This window comes from Dasypus novemcinctus, chromosome 7 (assembly GCF_030445035.2).
Source record: "Dasypus novemcinctus isolate mDasNov1 chromosome 7, mDasNov1.1.hap2, whole genome shotgun sequence".
In the NCBI taxonomy this organism is placed as follows: domain Eukaryota; kingdom Metazoa; phylum Chordata; class Mammalia; order Cingulata; family Dasypodidae; genus Dasypus; species Dasypus novemcinctus.
In genome coordinates this window covers 95,418,220-95,443,263 of record NC_080679.1, presented here as the reverse complement: position 1 = coordinate 95,443,263, position 25,044 = coordinate 95,418,220, and the positions used below count along the sequence as shown (strand labels likewise).

At 37.2% G+C, this 25,044-nt stretch overlaps 1 protein-coding gene across 1 annotated transcript in view; it reads left to right on the top strand.

The window, feature by feature from the left end:
- Positions 1–25,044, top strand: part of GALNT13 (polypeptide N-acetylgalactosaminyltransferase 13) — a 592,145-nt gene that overhangs the window by 71,946 nt on the left and 495,155 nt on the right. Inside the window, exon 3 of the mRNA XM_004482209.4 lies at positions 7,575–7,820. Within this exon, the coding sequence (XP_004482266.2) occupies positions 7,679–7,820 (142 nt within the window). The 5' untranslated portion in view covers positions 7,575–7,678. The remainder of the gene's footprint in view (positions 1–7,574; positions 7,821–25,044) is intronic.

Genomic DNA, 25,044 nt, shown 5'->3' with positions numbered 1-25,044 from the left:
GATAAAAACACTCCAAAAGATCGGAATACAAGGAAATTTTTTGAACATGATAAAGAGTATATATGAAAAACCTACAACCAACATTGTTTACAATGGAGAAATCCTAAAATCCTTCCCTCTAAACTCAGGAGCAAGACAAGGATGCCCATTGTCTCCGTTCCTATTTAACATTGTCTTAGAAGTACTTGCTCGAGCACTGAGGCAAAAAACAGATATAAAAGGCATTCAAATTGGAAAGGAAGAAGTCAAAATGTCATTATTTGCAGATGACATGATCCTATACATAGAAAACCCTGAGAGATCTACAACAAAGCTTCTAGAACTGATAAATGAGTTTAGTAAAGTCGCAGGTTATAAGATCAATGCGCAAAAATCAGTAGCATTTCTGTACACCAATAATGAGCAAGATCAGGAGGAAATGAAGAAACAAATACCGTTCACAATAGTAAATAAAAAAATCAAATACTTATGAATAAATTTAACTAAAGAGGTAAAAAACTTATACACCGAGAACTATACAAGACTGTTCAAGGAAATCAAAGAAGACCTAAATAAATGGAAGAATATTCCTTGTTCATGGATAGGAAGACTGAATATTATTAAGATGTCTATCCTACCAAAACTGATCTACACATTCAATGCAATCTCAATAAAAATCAACACAACCTTCTTTAAGTAACTAGAAAAACTAACTATGAAATTTATTTGGAAAGGAAAGAGGCCCCGAATAGCCAAAGACATACTGAAAAAGAAAAACGAAATTGGAGGAATCAAACTTCCTGACTTCAAAACATACTACAAAGCTACAGTAGTGAAAACAGCATGGTATTGGCATAAGGAGAGACACACAGACCAATGGAATCGAATTGAAAGTTCTGATATAGAACCTCATATATATAGCCATATAATATTCGATAAAGCCACCAAACCCTCTCAACTGGGACAGAATGGCCTATTCGACAAATGGTGCTCGGAGAACTGGATAGTCATATGTAGAAGAATGAAAGAGGATTACCATCTCACACCTTATACAAAGATCAACTCAAGATGGATCAAAGACCTAAATATAAGAGCCAAGACCATAAAGATCTTGGAAAGCAGTGTAGGGAAACATCTACAGGACCTTGTAATAGGAAATGGCTTCATGAATATCACACCAAAAGCATGAGCAGCAAAAGAACAAATAGATAAATGGGACTTGCTCAAAATTAAAGCCTTCTTCACCTCAAAGGAGTTTGTCAAGAAAGTAAAAAGGGAACCCACACAATGGGAGAAAATATTTGGCAACCATATATCTGATAAGAGACTTATAACTTGCATATATAAAGAACTCATATATCTTGAAAATAAAAAGATAAACAACCCATTTAAAAAATGGGAAAAAGATTTAAACAGACACTTCTCTAAAGAAGAAATACAAATGGCTAAAAAGCACGTGAAAAAAAATGCTCCAAATCTCTAGCTATCAGGGAAATGCAAATCAAAACTACAATGAGATACCATCTTACTCCCATAAGATTGGCAGCTATGAAAAAAAACAGAAGAATACAAATGCTGGAGAGGATGTGAAGAAAGGGGAACACTCATCCACTGCTGGTGGGAATGCAGAAGGATCCAACCCTTCTGGAGGACAGTTTGGCGGTTTCTCAAAAAACTAACCATAGATTTGCCATATGACCCAGCATTACCACTGCTGGGTATATACCCAGCAGAACTAAAAACAAGGACACAAACGGATATATGTACACCAATGTTCACAGCAGCATTGTTCACTATTGCCAAAAGTTGGAATCAACCCAAATGCCCATCAACAGATGAGTGGATCAATAAAATGTGGTATGTACACACAATGGAATACTACTCGGCTGTAAGAACAAATACACTACAAACACACGTGATAACATGGATGAATCTTGAGAACCTTATGTTGAGTAAAGCAACCCAGGCATTGAAGGACAAATACTACATGACCTCAATGATATGAAATAAGCAAGGTGCCTCAGAGAGCTAGAGACTGGAAAATAGGCTTACAGGAAATCGGGGGGTGGAGGAAGGATGTGAGCTGACGTCTGCAGGGATGGAATCTATCATGAGCTGGCGGTAAGTATGAGCACAAAGAAGAGATAAAATGGGGGCAAGGGGTTGCCTTTGGGTGGGGCTTTGCGGGTTTGAGGGGGGCTGGGGATGGGCGGATGGGTAATATTGCCCACAAATTTGGGGGCAGGGAGGGGCAACATACGAACATAGGAGAGTGTCAGGTGTTGGTTGAGAGTAAAATGCTGAGAAAATCGTATCAAAATATAATTAGGACGGTTACCTGTTTAGGATGCTTGGAGGGGTTGGTCTGATACGGGACGGACTCCTGGGGAATGTCTGAACGCTCATTTTGCCAGGGTGGGTTGTACCATTGGGTAGAGACCCAAGAGTGAGAGTGGTGGTGGACCCACATCCTGGGGAGGACTAATGCCATCAAATAGAGAGAACTGTATCTCTTGAGGGAAAGGGTGGCTCCCAGGGCATTAGGGCAGTTGAGCAAGTCAGGCCCTGAACACTGTTGCAAGTATCTCTGGACATGGCTCCTCGGGAAATGGAGATTGGCTGTCGCTGTGGTCCCCAAGGGGAGGGGAAAATGGATGTTGAATGGATGGAACCAAGGTAAATGTGGGGGCAAGAGAGGAGTTTTGTGAGAGTACACGAGGATGAATATAAAACATGTAATATTACACCAAAAACATATAGGGGATGACAGACTAATAATGTAAACCATAATGTAAAACATAGGATAACTAAAAAATTTAGAAAACTTTATATCCTAAAGTATGGACCACATTGTAAGCACAGATGTCACCTTGTTTGAAAGCTATTGTTTTAGAGTCTGTATATCAGTTTCAGTAAATATGATATGAATAAGTTAATAGATTATCGCTGTGGAAGGGAAAAGGTTTTATGGTGGATGTGTGGGAGTACTGTATATTGTATATATGAATTACTGTGATCTAAGACTCTTGTGAAGGGAAGCTCAATAATTAGGAAAAAAGAAAAGAAAAAGATAGGATGTAGAAGTTTTTCCAAATCAGTATGTAGTCTAGATCTAACCTTTAAACTCATCGCTATATTCCATTTTACTAGTAAGGGAACCTAACATTATATTGGGATTCACTTTACAGGAAGTTTTGTATCACAGAGTGGTTCAACAATGGCAGCGGAGGAATACTGGTATGGGATGTTATTGACAGGCTATATATGGTTGACAGGGAGTTATACAGGGCATATGTCCAGGGTGCATGGTAATGTTTAGATATACTCATAGTGGAAACAATTAAAAACAACAGCTGGGGGGGTACTGGGCTCCTGGCCGGGGGGGCTCTGTCGTGGTCCCTAGGGGAGCAGCAGCAGTCCCCCAGGTGCAACAGTAAGAACCAGGAAGGAATGAGGGTCCAGCCGTGGGCTCCTGATACTAATGACTATGCTTGTGAGCCTATACGCCTGTAATAAGAACAAGGCCTAGAGCAGCATTGTGTCTGGGAGTTTCCTCCTGACAGCCTTCATGTTACTCAAATATGGCCAGTCTCGAAGCCAAACTCAGCATGTAGATGCAGTGCATTCCCCCCAGCGTGGGAAAAGACACCCGGGGATGAGCCTCCCTGGCACCGAGGGATGACTACCAAATATCAGCTGAAGATGCAACTAGAAAATGACCTTGAATTAAAGGTTCAATGTGGATCAGCAAAATATCCCTGTCTACATATAATAACATGACTTTAAAATGCTGTTTGACCTAATGTAAGGGGGAAATGGAAAGGAGAAATGAGTTTATATGGCTACGAGTCTCTAAAAAAGAGTCTGGAGGTTGTCATGAGGATTGCCCTTATGCACACCTGAGCATAGTCTCAGAGACAGATAAAGTAGCTACAACCCCAGGTATTGGTTCTTTTGAGGGATAAAGAGACCCACGGGTTCTATGGTCATGGCAGATGGGGTTCACTGCCATGTCAGATGGCTCTTCTTTGGAGCTGATGTTTCTGCGTGATGGAACTGGACTCAGATGGGATCTCTTTTCACAAGACTTTCATGCTACTTTACTGGAATTGTAGTTGGTGTTGGGGTTTAAGATATATTTAGGGGATTTGAATCTCTGGACTGACAATATGATAGCCAGGCCCTGAGCCTCAACAGACTTCAGCTCCTACGCTCTGATTTATTGGACTTACCCCATTCAGCTAACATGGAGTTTAAGAAGGTCAGCCACCACACCATGGAGCCTAGAGTGCCTACAACTGAAAGCAGGATTGCATCCAGTATCCGTGTGGAATCTCAGCCCCCACTTGACATAGATGTGCAATGGACACAACCAATCCAATGTCCACAGAGAACATGTGGCATTGGTGTGGGAAGGGTGGCCATGGTGGCTGCTGGGTGCGGGGATTGGGAGGAAGAGATGAGATGGGGAGGCGTTTTCGGGACTTGGAGTTGTCCTGGGTGGTGCTTCACGGACAACTGCGGGACATTGTAGATCTCCCCAGGGCCCACTGGATGGAACGTGGGAGAGTGTGGGCTATGATGTGGACCATTGACTATGGGGTGCAGCGATGCCCAGAGATGTACTTACCAGGTTCAATGGATCTGTCATGATGATGGGAGAGAGTGTTGCTGTGGAGGGAGTGGGGGGTGGGGGCGGTGGGGTTGAATGCGACTTCATATTTTTTGAATGTAATATTTTTTTAAAAAATGAATAAAAAATTAAAAAAATAAAAAAATAAAACATTTTAAGTATGTTTGGTGACTAAAATTTCTGGGAGCATGACCAGCAGCCTTACTAGGTTCCAGGATCCTTTGGAAGCCTCAAGCATAGTCTCATAAAATAAAGCGAATAAATTTGAAACAATTATGCAATTTTCCACAAAAGGAAATAAATGAACACAGATAAAAATATTTCTAATACTAACTAAACTAGACTCCTTGGGTAAATTCATGATTTTGTAATGATAACCTCCTAATTGGAAAAAAAAAGCAAAACTTTTGTCTTATTTTAAAAATGTGGATACTCACCCCCCAAACTTTATCTGGATTTTATTTAATATGTTTCTGTTTGAAGTCTTCCTTTGATTAAGATAGGAAAAATACTATAATATCTCATAGAACGTCGGACTGATTGATACTATTGTCTAGAGGGAAAAATAAAGGAAAGGCAATCTGACTAACAAGATGGAAGACATTTCTTAATAGTTTTCTGTCTCTTGGAAGTTCTCCTGTCTAGAGAAATATTTTTAAAAGAGGGAAATATCTGTCCTCAGAAGATCTTTGAAGCAATTAGATAAGGGGTTGTAATTTTGTAGTTTTGAATAGAAGAGCTTGTAGTTTATCCAAGTTTGTCATGCTCCACCTGGGCATGGTAAGCCAAGGATATGGCAGAACATGGGTTTCCTGACTGCTTGAGAAACATGTTGCAAATAAATGGGGCTTCCTGGAATAAAAACATAATACAGATGCTGGTTTTCTGAAATAAACCTGGGCCACCAACAGTGCTTATGTTCTCATGAGAAGAGGAATATTGGGACACAAAATATGTGATAACTCTTTTATAAGTGTGAGAAGACCCCATCTTTGTGAATGATAAAACAGCCTGTTTTCAAGGTAGAGGTGAGGTAAAAATATATAAGGAAAGATGGCTTCATAAATAAAGAATTTAACGTCAACTTTGTTTCATCACATTAAGATAGTAATTCAGATTTCTCTCAGTACTAATGTCTTGATATATGGATCCAACAGGCCTTAAAATTAGAATAATTTGAATAATGCTTCAAGTGGCAATAAGATGTGATTTTGACTTTCTGTCCTAACTACAGTTTAAATTAAATTCTCAGTAACTTGAACTGTTAGTCTCTAATTAGGAAATGATTTATCTTAGACATTTTACATTTTAATGTTAAATAATGTATTAGGGTTCTCAGAGAGAGAGAACCTACAGGAACCATCATTTCTGCTTTTAAGGCCTTCAACCGATTGGCTGAGACTTTCTCATTCCTGAAGGCAATCCCTTTAAATTTGACTGTGTTATCAGCCACAGATGAAATCAACTGACTGATAATTTAAATCCATGAAATTTTCCCACAGTAACAGGCCAGTGCTTATTTGTCCAAACAATTGGATACCATAACCTGGCCAGGTTCACACATGAACTTAGCAATCACAAGTAATTTCCGATTTCCATAATAATAATCTTCCTATTTCTTGTTATTCATAATCTGAAAAATGTAAATTTTTATGTTGAGATTGAAAATAGATCTTTGTTCTAATAATCATTTTGTTATTCCCTTTTTGAAAATATTGAATTTGTTACTTTTGGTAGGCTTATGAAAGGCAATGAAATTTGTATTGCTTTATGACGCCAACTCAGCTACCATTAATTTGAAGAGCTTTTGCCTTAGTAATTTGTACTTTGATGTTTTTATTTCGAGGCAAATGTTTATGAAATATTCCAAGTATCTTTATATTTAATATCTTTTCTCCCCAAATATCTCTGTCGAAGTATGTTATCTTATTCCCATCAGTAAATTTATTATTAATTTGATCTTATTTTAAATGTAGGAAATTATTCTAGGTTAGTTTTGGTCTGATGTAGTCACTATACAGATAGACACTAGTTAACTAGACAGTTATTGTTCAGTGTAGGGCAAATAAAACAAAATATATTTGTGTATGTATATATACATAGTTAGTTCTATATTTGCTTTTGAATAACTTTCAGTAATTGCACACATGTCTTTGTTATGCCTCTTAGTCCTGCTTTGGTTATTTTAAGTCACCTTGCCTTAATATTTGTTTCTCTTTTGCTAAATTGTTTGAATATATGCTGGCTATTCTAGAATATATATATGTTGTTGATGCTTTCTGTGTAGAGCAGATAGGGCTTTTAAAGCCAAATAACTTGATTTATTTTATCTAATTGAGAGTCTGGAATTTTTTTTTCTTTTTTATATCAAATATTAATAACTATTTGTTCTTCAGGATGTTTTCCAAACGTAATCATACTTAATCATCACAGCAAATCTTTAGGTTTAACATTATAATTATCATTTTAGAGATGAGAAAACTGAGGCTTAGGAAGACTTCCACCACTAGGAAGTGAAAAGACCTAGGCCTGTCTGTTTATAAGGCCAGCTTTTAGTCAATACAATAAATTATATCTAGGAAGATTTCTGCTTCAGTATCATTGACTCCCCAGAAGTGCTGAACCAAGATAAATTCAGAACTTTACTCTTTGACCACCTGGTGCTATGTAGAATATCATGATAGGACGTTAAGGTAAAAACCGTATCATTTGAAGAAGTCAAATGGTTTTTCAAGGGCTCAGCAGAGTAGTAGGAGATCTGGGATTAGATGTTAGAATTTTAGCAACTGGCTTGCTTATCACATTTCATTTATGTGAGCTTTGAAGTCATGATTTGAATGCCTGAGTGCTTATTTATATGGGAACATTCAATAAGTCAATATTTTGTATTATATTTCTTTTATGCAAAACACACTACAATAAATGAAATTTTCTTTTTCTTTTGTTTCTTTTTTAAATACAGTGGAATGCATCCTGCTTTTATACTGGAGTTCATCTATGTGGCTTGGATTTATCTCAGTAGCATCTGTCTTCAATTTTTGAGTTAACTAGAAATCAAGGGAAGACATGAGGAGATTTGCATACTGCAAGGTGGTTCTAGCCACTTCACTGATGTGGGTTCTTGTTGATGTCTTCTTACTCTTATACTTTAGTGAATGTAACAAATGTGATGACAAGAAGGAGAGATCACTTTTGCCTGCACTAAGGGGTAAGTGCTTTTGAAGTGAATATTATTTTCCTGAAAATGAGAAGGGTGGTGACTTTTGTTGAAACATGAAATTTCAGAAAAAGACTTATTTTGGCCTATTGAGTTAGAAGAACATTTTGACAGAAGTATTAATATACATTTAAATGTTGGAAGGCACTTTAATTTTCTTGGCCTTAGTATTTTGTCTTAAGAAATGAGGAATTAGCTAACTTTGAAGGTACCTTCCAATTCTAAATTCCAATTTTCTGAGAATGAGGAAAGACCAAGTTAGTGAGCATTCAAGGTGGACAGAATTTTAAATCTAAGCTCACAGAAGCAAAAAGTCTTTAGAGACTAAGCAGATGACATGGATGTGGAAAGCACCTAGAGTGAGATGGATGAGCTCTTTGCAAGTTGGAACTTGCATGAAAACCCTAAAGACTTTCAAGTGCAATTAAAAACAGTGTTTTAAATGAAACACATGATGGTGGCCAGTTTCAATCTGTGAAGCACCAGATTGTTAGCCATACTTCAATGCAAAAAATGATTTCAGGTACATTATTAAGTCACTTTAACTCAATATTTTCCTCTTTGAGGACCAGTTTCAATGACTATATAAGAATGAATTCTAAAGAAACATAATGATTTATATAAATGGTGATATATTAAGTAATAGCAAGGATATTTCCTGCAAAGTTATTCTAAATAATATTTTCTATGTTTGTGTTGACATCTAGATTTGTAAACATAATTACATTACTGAAATATTTCTAGTAAATGAGTACTTCCAAAGAAAATGAGAATGCTTGAAATTAGTTTTATGTTCATTGAATTAAACATTCGTTTTTCTTGAAATCTGGTCTACATTAATTGCTTAGGAAAAGTTTTCTTCATAAATACAACAAAAGGTAAAGTATGAGTCCCAGTTTGTAAAAAGGAATCTGAAATATTGAACTGAGACTTTCATTTATTTAATGAATGTAATCTGCTTTTGATGTTGTGGATGTTTTTGAGGTTTCTTTATTATTCAAAATATGCTATTCAGCAGAATTACATTGTTACTATTAAGTTGTATTAGTTTTAGGGAAATACAGAAGAGCATTTCCAAAAATGTAATTTTGAGCAAAGTGTATTTCGGACATCCCAGGTTTGCTTTAGATTGCAATAATGATCTTGCTTCATTGGAGAGATTCTGACAATATCTTCTCTATTTGACAGAATAGGTCTAACTCTCACACTGTAGTTTTTGACTAGAATAAAGAATTGAGAGAAAGTACTTTGGAAGTGACTATGTCTGACACATTTAGATAGTTTATATACATTTTTATGCCTTTATACTATAATTATTCAGAGAGGAGAATTTTATGAGTCTGTCAGATTTTGATCAGTGAACCTAAGTATTGATTTGCTGATCTTTTGTTAAAATCCCAGAATAAATCAATCTTCCCTGCTTCTTTGTTAGAATCAGTGGATCTGCTGTTTGGATGAAAGTGGAGTGTGTTTTAATGGATCACATCAGTTTTGAATGATCATTTTGTCATTTATTGACATCTGGATTGGTCACAAAAAATGTTATAACCTGACTCAACAAACTATGTCAATGTTTCTGCAAGTACCAAAAAAAGCAGTTTTGTTGATTTAAGCCCTTAAGGCTCAGTCTTAAATCTCAAACTATGAGAATTAATGATGCAAGAAGACAAAATAGTAATTTTTCCCTGGGCATAAATTGTAACTCTAAACTATACCTATTTTGACACTTCTGGACCTATGTGTCTCCTTTATTTAAAAAAGTAGAATAGGTGTTTTCAAAGAGTACTCACAGTTCTAAATTGTAAACAATTTCCAAGTACCCAATATTAGCATACACTATAAAGTAATTTTTGAGATACTTTCTTTCATTTATTCATCATTTCAGCAGTTGTCTAAGTTCCTACTATGTGCTAAGTCTTAGGAATATAAGGGAAATAAGGTCCCTACTGCCATGGCTCTTATAATCAGCAATAAAGTGAACTTTTTTTTTTTTTCTCAATATGTGTGTATTCAACTACAAAAGGAACTTATAATAAAGCTTGATGGGTATTAGGATAACTAATAGGGCTACTCTGAGTAGAGGTTACTTAAGCTAGATCTAGGGGTAAAAGAAAACTTAACAGATAATAGTTGTTGTGACATTTAAACTATTGCTAAAATATAAAAGTATGAAATATTTAGTTAGGAAGAAAATACTAAAATTTTGGTAAAATGCCCCAAACATCCACTTATTTCTGAAGGAGAAAAATACAGAGTAAGGTTGTGACTTATCAGCAGATCTTATAAAACTAGAATAATTAAGACTGTGTAATATTGACACAGAGTATTAACAAATTGCCCAGTGGAATAGAAGAGAGATCCTAGCAGTAGACTTATGCACATTTGGAATATTTGGTATATGAAAGAGGAGACAGTGAAACTCAGTAGGGAAAGGGGGCTTTTTAGTAAATGGAGCTAAAAATAAAGTGGCAATCCATGAAGTAAAAGGTGAAATCGGATGCCTAATTTCACATTAAAAAACATGTTAAACTTTGGATGAATTAGGGACTTAAATGGTTAAAACAAAACTTTAAATCTTTTAGCAGAAAATAATAAAAAAATATATATGAATTTTGATAAGGAACAATTTCTTAAACACAAAAGACATTGATTATAAGAGAAAATATTGATAAATTTGGATATATTAAAACTGAGAAATTTGATTCATTCAAATTCACCTTAAAGAATGTAAAAAGACAAATTATAATCTGTCAATGATATAAGAACATGCACCTGACAGATTAGTATCACGTATATATAAAGAACTACTAGTACTAATAAAAGAAGGCCAAATAAACCAATAGAAGAAGATGGACAGCAGATGTAAAGAGACATTTCATAGAAAAGGAAATATATATGGCAAATCATCTTATGAAGATATATTTAATGTCAATTGTAATCAGGGAAATGCAAATCAAGGTCACAATGATATCATTTATATCTTTCAACTACCAAAAATAAAAGGCTAGTAATACCAATTGTTAGAAATAATGTCTTTCCACATTTTTATAATAACCTTGGATAGCAGTTTGGCATATCCCTGAAATATGTACATTCATATGACCCTGAACAACTAGGCATATACCCCAGAAAATTTCTTCCACATGTACAAATATTTTCATAGCATTACTGTTTATAGAAATGAAACTTGGAAATAATCCACAGACCCATTAATGGAAAAGTTGATGAATGAACCATGGTATATCAAGGGAATATTAAATACCAATTAAAATGAATAAACTACAGTGATGTGCACAATATGAATGAAATTTTACAATAAAGAGTGTGAAAGTTATGTCTAAAATAATACATATTGCATGATACTGTTTGAAAAGTTAAGAACTAAAATAAAAATATATACATATTAGGAATATTTAGAGGTGCATTAAGACCTTATAAAAAGAAATTGAGACTAATTATGAATATAGGATTTAAGGTGTTAGTTGTCATATATGAAGAGAAACAGGAGAATAAGATAGGTGAATATTTCAGTTGAATATGGGCCTTATCAGAGTCCTAGGTTTGTTTCGTATCTGAATTTTAAATGTTTATTGCTTTATTTAAGATAGCTACATGAATGAATAAGAGATACTGAATGGATTTAAAAAGTGGGAAGTCACTGAATGGTTTTAAAATGTGGGGGCAGACATGATCAGATCTGTGTTTTCTAAAGATCTCGGTAACTACAATGTGGAGGATGAACTGGGGGAGAACCATTCTCTTCAGGGACTTGGTAGGAGGCTGTGGCAATATTCCATGAATTCATGTGGGAAGCAGATTGAGGCAATGAGATGGGAGAAGTGGGTAGAATCAAGAGGTATTTCAAAAAATGGAAGTAAGAGAATAGAATTTTTGACTGGCTCTGGTTGGTGTAGGAGATGGAAGGAAAAGAGAATGTAGGAGATGATTTGAGGGTGGACATTGAGTTTATTGTGGACATGTTGATTTTGAGGCACCTTAGACAACTGAGTGAAATTGTTCAGTAGGAAGTTAACTATATTATTAAACTCTAAATATCAAACTTAGAAATCTGCCCCTTTTATGGACATTTTTCTAAAATGGATTATATTCCTTTCTTTTTTATTAAATGGAGTATATATAATATAATCGAATCTCTAGTGCTGACTCAGCTTTATCATTTTGCACATCAATTACTAATGCTATTAAAAAATGACACTTTGACAGACTTTATGGAAGGATGTAGACCTGCTCCAATGAATCTTATTTCCTTTCCTAAACACAGGTACTTTTTAGGGAAGTGTGTTTATTCTTTCATGCCACTTTTGTACCACCTAGACCTAAAATGCACTACAGGATATTTCTAACTCCTAACTGTATGGAATACTGAGTGATGCTACTCCCAGCATGGGAAAGTTCGAAAGAATATTTAAGAGAATGGGTTTTAAAAATGAGACCGATGCTGCTGCAGTGCTCCAGCACACACTGGGGGGAAGTTTGGGGTCATGTGGCAGGTCTGCATGAGCATGGTGCCCTAGCAGATCCTAGTCCAATGGCTTTCCCACTAACGGTATCCCCAAGGAAGGTGATTAATCTTTCTGGGCCTTAGTAGTCATCTGAAAAATGAAATGAAAATCATACTAGTCTTTCAAATGGATGATTATATGTTTCTAGATTTTTTTCCCCTAAAATTATTGGAAGTGGACTATTTTAGCATCTGGCTTTTAGTCACTCCATAGCTAATATGTGGTTTGGGGTGAGAAGTGATGATTGAAATGACAAGATGGGAAGGAATCTGCTTAGAAACACCAGACATGCCTAACCAGGGATAGGAGGAATGTAAAGTTATAATATTCAAGAAGGAAAGGAAGCATACTTTTCTTTTCTTGATCCTGAATCTTTGATATATTACACAAAACATAGGAAAGGGAACAAAAGGGAAAATATCTAAGAAGGAATTGCTGCTTAATTGGAAATAAACAAATACAATAACAATGATTACAACAACAATGCTAATAATAATAATATTATAAGCTACCAAGAATTCTAAATGATTTACAAATATTAACTCAATTCACCCACACAGAAAATCTGTGAAATAGTTATTATTATTATTATTCTCATTTTATATATGGGGAAGCCAAGGCACAATGAAGGTTTATTTATCATTCATATATTAGTTCAAGAAAGTCCTCTGTTGTCAATAAATGCCAGTTTTCATTGGTCTTGAAGTGCCGTGCATTCATTCAGGTACCATTGAGCAGGTAAATACTTTGAACACAAGAACTGAGTGTTTTTGTCTTCACTCTCAGATACACCCTAGACCCTACCAAATCTCCAAGCAAGTAGGATGTGTAATGCCAGCTAGAAAACCTTTTATCAGGAATCTTTTTGGTTTCAGATAATTTATGAAACATTGGTCACCTTACCTGGCATCTTAAAGTTATATGAAGTTGCTCTTCTCTACTTATATCCCTGAGAACTCCCCAATGCTATGCTGAATTAGAGAAGCTGAGAAAATGAATGACTGATAATCTGAGTACTATACCTACATATTTCCCTTGGTCATCTGGAAAACTAACCTAGTTTCTTCTCATAAATCCAGGAAGATCTGCAGCCTTCCTCTCTTGGATTTTTTGATAGTGGAGCCATATTCTAGCTCTTTCTTTTGATCCTTTCTAAATTATGTCCTACTTATAACACTGATGCATAGATTGCACTCATTTATACAGGCATATTTGTTGATTTTGTTTGATTGATCTTTGGCACTTCAGGGACAAATGCCTGTGGGTGGGTGTGAGGAGGAAATTGAAGACTGGTAAATTAAAGTATTAAAACTAGCATCAGATTTTCCCTGATTTTAAAAATATATGGCTTCACATTTTGGATGCAGAGAGGAGAGTATGATTGATTAAAATGCATTGTCAGTATTGGAATTGCCTGAAAAAATTATGATGATGACTACTGGAACTTTTATATTTATAGTCCTACAAAAAAGTAAGGTATATAGACCCAGTCTAACTTGGATTAAGGGCAGTTATTTCCCAGGTAATTTTCAATCAGGTTTAAAATTAGTTTTCGAAAATTTATAGACGTTATAAAAATTTGACCTCTGATATTTGCTTTGACCTGACCAGGGTTACCACAACTTATCCTGATACCACCCACACATATATATCAGTCACACATATATATATCAGTCAGTAATTACAATAATAAATTGTAATAATGAAAAAATTTTAGGTTTATTCTTCTAGGTGCTTTCCATGCATCACTTTGAGTAATTCTTAAAGCTGTATGAGGGGTGAGTACCATTATTATTCCCCCTTTATAAATGAGAAAATTGAGACATAGAAAAATTGGTTAAAGTTCCAAGAGCATGCAACTAGTGAGAGGACAATATACTTTCATTTTTTTTGCCAGAGTTTTGAGTCCACACACCCAATTACTATGTCATGCTGCATCCCAGACTCAGGCATGCTTAGATTTCTTTTAGATAAAGTAATCCTAACATTTATATGCTATTTATAAAATATTTACACAAACTGGGATATTTCTAGGGAACACAGAAGGAAGGTAAAAGTGTTTTACTTTGGGTAAAAGAGTACTTATTTAATATAAATCGGGAAATGAGGAAAAAAAATATATACATAAATTGGAATTCATTAACATTTCTGCTCTTTGAAAGATACCATTAAGAAAAACAAGTGACAATCAAGCCACAGACAGAAAGCCATTTATAAAATGGGCAAATGGATCTGGGTAGACACTTCATGAAAGAAGTACCTCTGATAGGTGTACCTTACTTTGTTTCAAACTTTAGCAGTTCTGCATTTATTGAATCTCTGCAGTATACCAATTGATGTGGCTGCATTTTCCTAGCATTTTCCTTTAGTGCTAAGTCTCTGAAGTATTAGGAAAAATAGCTAAAAAATTGTGGAACATAGTTAAGCAAGTTTTCTGAAAGACTAAGAAGAGCAGTCAATATCATTCTTTCATCCATTCACTCAATAAAAGTATTGGGCTAAGTACTGTGAAATGTACAGTTTAAGCAAATAGAACATCTGTCTTCAAAAATTCCAGAATAGTAAAGACATGTACATAAATACATTACAAAATAGAAAATGGCAGTTGCTATAAAGAGAGATACAAACATTTGAGTGCCTGATTTACGTTAGAACAGGGGGTAGAAAAATGAGTAAGACAGGTCTTTGCTTACTTGTTTAACTGGGGACAAAGGGATTGAGAATTATATTAATGTAATTTCACAATATCAATGCCAACTATTAGGAAGAAAAATAATGTAGGAAATAAGGACAAAAATCAATTGGGACAATATCTGTCCTTTAAAGGAAAGATCTAATTTTCAATTCTAAAAATAGTAGAACTCATTGAGGACAGTGTAGGTAGTGACTATTTACCAAATATTACAGTAGTAAAATGGGAATGGACAAGTGTTATCTCTATCCACTGGAAGTCTTTGCCACTTAAAGGGATATGTTGTAGCAGAGACAAAAAATTTATCAGTTTTATCCACTTTCATTCTCAGTACCTAAAACAATGCTTGGCTCTTAGTGGATGCTCAATTAATAATTGCCAAAGGAATGAAGAATGAATGTATGATAAGTCTGGCAATTTCTGAGTGCGCTCATGATCACAGTTTGCACTGATGATTGAGAAACTCAAAAAAGCTGAATTATGTCTAAAGAAGGCTTTAAAATATTATAGTTTAGTCTATATATACAGCTAAAATAAATATATTTTATTCTTTTTCAGCCCTATAATCTGATTTAAAGTCCAAACTGGAAAATTTATGGCAAAGGAACTTTCTTTTTTTTTTAGAAAAAATATCTGCTTTGTGCTGCATTGTATATACTGTCTCTGTGATGCAGAGGCTTAGGTAAGATCACAGCATATTGGCAATGTAGTAGTGCTGTCAGTGAAGAGAGCTTTAAATTAAACAGGCATATCATCTGGGATATGTGAAATGAATCAATACATAGAGGACTCAGGAGAAGCATTTATAAAAGATTAAGTAATTTTAAAAATGATGTATGTGGGTGGAATATTAGATTCATCTGTAAAAAGAAGCTATGGAAAAAGAAAAGATGGAAAATGAAGATGAGAAAGTGATATTGAATAGCTTTAAAAGTGAGAAAAGTCCAATCAAAAAGCAAAACTACAGGAGTAAGGGCATGCCAAAGCAGAACAGGACTCATGGTTAGTATGTAAGTAAGGTTTCATGTAAATATCTCTTTGAGAATGATTGAAGATAGTAGGTGGTTAAGGAACGCTTTTTTTTAAATTAAAGATTTATTTATTTATTTATTATTTCTCTCCCTTCCTGCACCGCCCCCCCCACCCCGGTTGTCTGTTCTCTGAGTCTATTTGCTGCGTCTTCTTTGTCCGCTTCTGTTGTTGTCAGTGGCACGGGAATCTGTGTTTCTTTTTGTTGCATTGTGTCATCTTGTTGTGTCATCTCTCCATGTGTGCGGTGCCATTCCTGGACAGGTTGCACTTTCGTTCTGGGCGGCTGCCCTTGCGGGGTGCACTCCTTGTGTGTGGGGCTCGCCTACGCGGGGACACCTCTGCGTGGCACGGCACTCCTTGCTCGCATCAGCACTGCACATGGGCCAGCTCCACACGAGTCAAGGAGGCCCGGGGTTTGAACCGTGGACCTCCCATGTGGTAGACGGAGGCCCTAACCACTGGGCCAAGTCCACTTCCCAAGGAATGCATTTTTAATCAAGTTTATTGAGGTATAATTTACATGAACACAATGCTCCATTTTAAATGTACAATTTGATGAACTGTGGCATGTGGATCCTGATGGATCAACTCCACAATGAAGATGCCCCCCAAAAGTTTCCTCTTGGCATTGAAAGTAAATTCCTCTACCCAAGCACCAGACAACCACTGTTTTGCCTTCTGTGCCTATAGCTTAGTTTTACCTATTGTAGAATTTCATATAAATGGAATTATATAATCTGAACTCTGTGTATCTGATTACTTTTGCTCAGCAATAGTGATGTGCATCCATTCTAGTTCACAGAAGGACATTCTTACATTTGTACTTTTAACCATAATTCTAATACACCTCTGGTTAACTGTGTTATTTAGTCACTAGATTATTCTCTAGCTTTCTTTCAATTGACATTACATCTCTAGACTATCCTTTTCAGCCACAATTCCATTTATAGACCAGCTGCATTAGTTCTATTCTCTATAATGTGTTACCATCAACTCTATCCATTTCTGCTCTTTTACAACCAAGTTAATTAAAACTTCTACATATATTATGCATCAGTACTCCTCCTCAGATCTCCTCTTATCTCCTAATAATCTATATTCTAGGTTTTAACTCCCTGCATTTATTCTTTGTTTTTAATTCATATTAATGATACCATACAATATTTGTCCTTTTGTGTCTGGCTTAGTTCACTTAGTATAATGTCTTTAAGTTTCATCCATGTTATTGTATGTGTCCCAATTTCATTTCTTCTTACTGCAGCATAGTATTCCATTGTATATATACCACATTTTGTTTATTGATCCATTTACCTGACACAAATGGACAATGATATTTAGCCTTCCAATCCATGATAACAGAATTTTCTTCCATTTATTTAGGTCTTTTAAAAGTTTCTTTTAGTAGTTCATTATAGTTTTCTAATACAAGTGCTTTACATCTTTGGTAAAGTTTATTCCTAAATATTTGATTCTTTTAGTCACGATTGTAAATGGAATTGTTTTCCTGACTTCCTCCTCAGATTGCATATTACTGGTGTATAGAAACATCACTAATTTTTATGTATTGATGATGTGTCCTGGCACTCTACTGAAATCATTTATTAGCTCTAGCAACTTTGTTGTAGATTTTTCAGGACTTTCTATGTATAGGATCATATCATCTGCAAATAATGCAAGTTTTACTTCTTCCTTTCTGATTTTGATGCCTTTTTTCTTTTTCTTGCCTGGTTGCTCTAGCTAAAACGTCTACATTATACTGAACAGCAGTGGTGACAGTGGGCATCCTTGTCTTGTTCCTGATCACAATGGGAAAGCTTTCAGTCTTTTGTCATTGAGTACAATGTTAGCTGTGCATTTATTGCATATGGCCTTTATCATGTGGAGAAAGTTTCCTTCAAGTCCTATCTTTTGTAGTAATTTTATCAGGAACGGATGTTGGATTTTGGCAAATGCCTTTTCTGCATCAACTGATAGGATCATGTAATTTTTTCTTCATTGATTTATTAATGTGGTATATTATGCTGATTGATTTTCTTGTGTTAAACCACCTTTGCCTACCAGGGATAATACCCATTTGATCATGATGAGAAATTCTTTTAATGTGTTGTTGGATTTGATTAGCAAGTATTTTTTTTTTGAGGATTTTTGCATCTATATTTATTAGGGAAATGGGTCTGTAATTTTTTTTTTCCATAATATCTTTACTTGGCTTTGGGGTGATATTAATGTCATAGAATGTGTTTGGTAGCATTCCTTCTTGTTCAGTTTTTTTGAGGAGCTTGGGTAAGATTGGCGTTGAATCTTCTTGGAATGCATGGTTGAATCTTCTTGGAATGCTTTTTTTTTTTTAATTAATTAATTTATTTTATTGACTTTGTAATAATATTACATTAAAAATATATATGTGAGGTCCCATTCAACCCCACCCCCCCACCCCACCTCTCCCCCCCCCCAGCAACACTCATTCCCATCATCATGACACATCCATTGGATTTGGTAAGTACATCTTTGGGCACCTCTGCACCTCATAGTCAATGGTCCACATCATGGCCCATACTCTCCCCCATTCCATCCAGTGGGCCCTGTGAGGATTTACAATGTCCGGTGATTGCCTCTGAAGCACCATCCAGGGCAGCTCCATGTGGCAAAGACGCCTCCACCTCTCATCTCTTCCTGCCTTTCCCCATACCCATCAGCCACCATGTCCACTTTTCCCAATCCAATGCCACCTCTTCTATGTGGACATTGGATTGGTTGTGTCCATTGCACCTCTATGTCAAGAGGAGGCTCAGATTCCACATGGATGCTGGATGCAATCCTCCCATTTTCAGTTGTAATCACTCTAGGCTCCATGGTGTGGTGGTTGTCCTTCTTCAACTCCATCTTAGCTGAGTGTGGTAAGTCCAATAAATCAGATTGTAGGTGCTGGAGTCTGTTGAGGCTCAGGACCTGGCTATCACATTGTCAGTCCAGAGATTCAAATCCCCTAAATATATCTTAAACCCCAACATTAACTGCACCTCCAGCACATTAGCATGAAAGTCTTATGAAGGGAGATCCCATCTGAGTCCAGATTCATCACACATAAACACCATTTCCAAAGAGGGGCCATCTGCCCTGGTAGTTGACCCCATTGGCCATGACCATAACTCCCATGGGTCTCTTTAGCCCTCACAGGAACCAATATCTGGGGGTTGTATCTGCTTTATCTGTCTCTCTGACTCTGCTCAGTTGTGCATGAGGGCAATCCTTCTGCCAGCATCCAGACTCTTTTTTAGAAACTCGTAGCCATATAAACTCATTTCTCCTTTCCATTTCCCCCTTACTTTAGGTCAAACAGCATTTTAAAGTCATGTTATTTTATGTAGACATGGATATTCTGCCGATCCGCATTGAACCTTCCGTATAAGGTCATTTTCCAGTTGCATCATCAGTTGGTAGTTGATAGTGGTCCCTCGTTGCCAGGGAGGCTCATCCCCGGGTGTCATGTCCCACGCTGGGGGGAAGGCATTGCATTTACATGCTGAGTTTGGCTTCGAGACTGGCCACATTTGAGTAACATGGAGGCTGACAGGAGGGAATTCCCAGGCACACTGTTGCTCTAGGCCTTGTTCTTATTTTAGGTTTATCAGCTCACAAGTATAGTCATTAGCTTCAGGGGCTCACTGTTGAATCCTCACTCCCTCCCGGTCCCCGCCACTGTACCTGGGAGACTGTCACTGCTCCCCTAGGGACCACAACAGAGCACCACTGGCCAGGAACCCAGTACCCCCCCCTACTGTGGTTTTTAATTGTTGCCACTATGAGTATATCCATACATTACCATGTACCCTGGACATATGTTCTGTACAGCTCCCTGTCAGCCATATATCACCTGTCATTGGTATCCCATACCAGTATCCCTCCATTGCCATTGTTGAAACACTCTGTGATCCAGAACTCCCCGAAATTTGAAGCCCAATATAATGTCATGGTCCCTTACTAGGGAATGGCATATAGCGATGGGTTTAAAGGATAGATAAAGAACTTGGATAAAGAATGTTGACTTGAAAAAATTCCACATCCTATCTTTTTCTCCCCCCCCCCCCCCCCAATTATTCAGCTTTTCTTCACAGGAGTCCTAGACCACAGCAATGTATATATATAATATACAGCACTCCCACACATCCACCAGAAAACCTTTTCCCTTCCACAGTGATACTCTTACGCCCTATTCATATCATATTTACTTAAAGTGATGTACAGAGTCTGAGACATTAGCTTTCTAACAAGGTGACATCTGTGCTTACATTGTGGTGCATACTTTAGGATACACAGTTCTTCACATTTTTAGTTATCCTATGTTTTACATTATGGTTTACATTATCAGTCTGTCATCTCCTATATGTTATGGTGTAATATTACATGTTTTATATCCATCCTTGTGTACTCTCAAGAAACTCCTCTCTTACCCCCTATTTACTTTGGTTCCACACATTTAACGTCCATTTTCCCTTCCACCTTGGTGCCCACAGTGACAGCCAACCTCCGTTTCTTGAGGACCCACTTCCAGAGATAGATGGAATAGTGTTCAGGGCCTAACTTGCTCAACTGCCCCAATGCCCTGGGAGCCACCCTTTCTCTCGAGGGATACAGTTCCCTCTATTTTATGGCATTAGTCCTCCCCAGGATGTGGGTCCACCCCCCCTCTCACTACTTGGGTTTCTACCCCATGGTGTCACCCACTCTGGCAGAATGAGCATTTAGACATTCCCCAGGAGCCCGTCCTGCATCAGACCCTCCCCTCCGAGCATTCTAAACAGGTAACCCTCTTTATTATATTTTGATATGATTTTCTCGGCATTTTACTCTCCACCAACACCTGACCCTCTCCTGTGTTCGTATGCTACCCCTCCCTCCCTCCACTTTTGGGCAATGTTACCCATCCATCCCTCCCCAGCCACCCTCAAACCCGCAAAGCCCCAACCAAAGGCAACCCCTTGCCCCCCTTTTATCTCTTCTTTGTGTTCATACTTACCACCATCTCGTCTTAAATTCCACCCCTGCAGACATCGGCTCATATCCTTCCTCCACCCTCCGATTTCCTGTAAGCCTATCGTTCAGTCTCTTGCTATCTAGGGCAGCTTGTTTATTTCATATCATTGAGGTCATGTAGTATTTGTCCTTCAATATCTGGGTTGCTTCACTCAACATAAGGTTCTCAAGATTCATCCATGTTATCACATGTGTTTGTAGTGTGTTTGTTCTTACAGCCGAGTAGTATTCCATTGTGTGTATATACCACATTTTATTGATCCACTCATCTGTTGATGGGCATTTGGGTTGATTCCAACTTTTGGCAATAGTGAACAATGCTGCTATGAACATTGGTGTACATATATCGGTTTGTGTCCTTGTTTTCAGTTCTGCTGGGTATATACCCAGCAGTGGTATTGCTGGGTCATATTATCCTGCTATTTTGTAGAGCAATGTTCTATATATGTTTATTAGGGTTAGTTCATTTATTATATTATTCTAGCTCTTTGTTTCTTTATTGGTCCTCTGCCCAGATGTTCTAGCCAATGCTGAGAGTGATATATTGAAGTCTCCAGCTATTGTTATAGAGACATCTATTTCTGCCTTCAGTTTTACCAGTGTTTGCCTTTTGTAATTTGGGGTATTCTGGTTTGGCACATAAATATTTATGATTGTTATTTCTTCCTGGTGATTTGTCCCTTTTATTTATATATAATGTCCTTCCTTTACTCTAATAACAGTTTTGCTTTTAAAGTCTATTTTATCTGTATAACTACTTCAGCTTTTTTTTGGTTACTGCATGTGTGGAATATCTTTTTCCATCTTTTCACTTTGAATATATTGGCATCCTTGCATTTAAGGTGAGTCTTTTGTAGACAGAATATAGATGGCTCATATTTTCTTATCTGTTCTGCCAGTCTGTGTCTTTTGATTGGGGAGTTTAATCTGTTAACATTCAATGTTATTACTGTAAAGGCAGTTCTTATTTCACCCATTTAGACCTTTGAGTTTTACCTGTCATATTTTATTTTCACCACTGTTTTTACACTTTCAGTTAGTTTAGTGATATAATATTCATTTCCAGACTCTCTTCCAAGCCTCTCTCTCCTCTCTTTTCTTTTCCATCTGTAGCACTCCCTTTAATATTTCCTGCAAAGTTGGTCTCTTGGTTACAAACTCTCAGTATCTGTTTATCTGTGAATATTCTAAACTCAGCCTCATTTTTGATAGACAGTCTTACCAGATATAAGATTCTTGGCTGGCAGTTTTTCTCTCATGGTATCTTAAATGTATCATACCACTGCCTTCTTGCCTCCATGGTTTCTGGTGAGAAATTGTCACTTAATCTTATTTGGTATCCCTTATATATTATGCATCACTTTTCTCTTGCTGCTCTCAAAATTCTCTCTTTGTCTTTGGCATTTAATATTGTGATTAGTATGTGTCTCAGAGTTGGTCTATCAGATTTATTTGGATGGGAATTCATTGTGCTACTTGAATATAGTAAACTATATCCTTAAATAGGGTTAGGAAATTTTCTACCATTATTTCTACAAATAATCCTTCTTCCCTTTTTTCCCTTTTCTTCTTCTGGGATATCCATGACATATATATTTGCATGTCTCTTGCTAATTTAGTTCCCTGAGACCCTGTTATTTTTGCCAATATTTTCTTCATATGTTCTTTTGTAGATTTGCTTTTGGAGGCCATGTCTTCAAGCATATTAATCCTTTCTTTTGCCTCTTCAAATCTGCTCTTAGGTACCTCCAGTATATTTTAAATTTCATTTATTGGATTGTTCATTCCCATAAGATCTGCTATTTTTCTTTGTATGCTTTTGAATTCTTCTTTGTTCTCTCCCAGTGTCTTCTTTATATGCTTAACTCTGTAGCCATCTCAATGAATTAATTAATTAAAGAGATTGATTTAAAGATTGATTTAATTGAATTAAAGAGATTGGTTTGAATATCTATGATTAGTTGTCTCAACTCCTTTGTGTAATCTGGAGGCTTATCTTGTTCCTTTGATTGGGCCATACCTTCCTGTTTCTTGGTATGGATTATAATTTTTTATTGGTATCTTGGCATCTGGCTTACTAGGTATATTTATTCTGGGCACAGTTTCTCTCTTTAGTTTAGGGCTTTCTTACCCTTTCTCCTTTGCTGGCTGTGTAATAGAAGGGGATGTTGTTTGTAGTGTAAGCTGTGGAGGCTGAACCTGCCTGTGTTGCCCCAGGAACCAATGAAACTTCTCCCACCTTTCTTCTCTGACAGAGGTAGGTACAGAACTGCAACCATGTGTAGGAATTCAAGCCATGCAGGCCAAGTCCTTTTGTAGTTGCCAGGAGAGATTGATGAGGCTCCATACCCCATCCTCCCCCTGCCTGGAGTGGGGATGGAGCTGCAGGTATAACAACAATCTCTGCCATGCAGGTCCAAAATGTCCTGTGTTGCCTAGGTAGATGAACGTAGCTTCAGCCCCACTGCTCCCCTGCCATGTGTGGGGATGGGATCTCCAGAGTGTCCAACAATCTAATCTTCATGTGCCAAATTTGCCTGCAGTTGCCCTGAGAGGCTGAGTAATTTTCCTTGTGTTCTTTCGGAGGTGGTGATGGAACCACAGGCTCCCAACGGATCAGTCCATGTAAGCTGAAAGTGCTTGTCATTGCCTGGAGAGGCTGAGGAAATACCAGTCTCCTCCTATCCTTTTGGGGTATGAGGGTAGATCCACAGGCACCAACAGTTTTGTCCCGGTAGGCCAAAAGTACATGCCATTGCCTAGGGAGGCTGAGGCATCACCAGCCCCCTCCTATCCTATTGGAATGTTGGGATGGATTCACAGGCCCCCAACAGTTCTGTCCATGCAGGTCAAAAGTACCTGCCTTTGCCCAGAAAGGCTAAGGAAATTGAGCTCCCCTTCTATCCTCTTGGGGTATGGAGATGGAGCTACAGGTGTCTGAGTACCCAGTCTTTGCAGGCTAAAAGCACCTACAGTTTCCCAGAGAGACTGAAGAAACACCAACCCCTTCCTATCCTAAGGGAATTGCAGAGACTGGGAGGCAATGGAATCGAAGGCACTCAACAAACCAGTTTGTGCGGGCTGATGGAGCCTGCAGTTGTCCAGAAAGGCTGGTGCAGGTCCTTTCAGCTTCTTCCTGCCAGAGGTGGGACCGGAGCAGAGGCTAAGTCTGCAAAATGATCCAGGTGGAAAAAAGTCAGTCCCTACTGTCACTGTGATTTTCAATCAACCCTGTTCCCTTCATGTCATGTAGGTGTTACAGGGGCAGCTACTGGCCTCTTTCCTACTTGGATAGGTTCAAATTTTATCTGTTCTTAGGATTATACTTTAACCAGATGAATTTACTAATCAGTAGCTGAAGTTGGTGCCCAACTGTCTCTTCCTCTCCTGTTTTTGGGAAACGGAGCTTTTAGCCATGGAATAGCTCCCAAGGAAGCTTGTGCCACCAGCAGAGGATGAGCACAGGCTTCCGTGGCATGGAATGCTCAACTCTGGAATCGTCATGGCAGATGGGCATTCTTCCATTCTTTCAAGAATGTTGCAGGGTGCTCTTCTGGTCACCTCGAACCCCAAACAGGTGTTTTAGATAGTTCTCTATTATCTGACCTGTAGGACGAGCTGACTCTTAAAACACCTTACTCAGCCTCCATCTTTCCCTCACCCCTTAAGCTCTTAATGTTGAGGTAACCCATGTCTCAGAATTAGATTTACCTGTTCTTTATGTATACTTCCTCCCTTAGTGATTTCATTCAATCCAATCTCATTGCTTTATATTACCACCTTATAATTTTACAACTTTCATGTTTATATAATCATCTCACACTTTTCTTTTAACTTAGATTTTTAAGACCAAGACTTACTGGATATATATATATTTTGATATAAAGATGCATCTTACATTTACTGTGTCTAAACCTGAACTCCTAATCTTCTA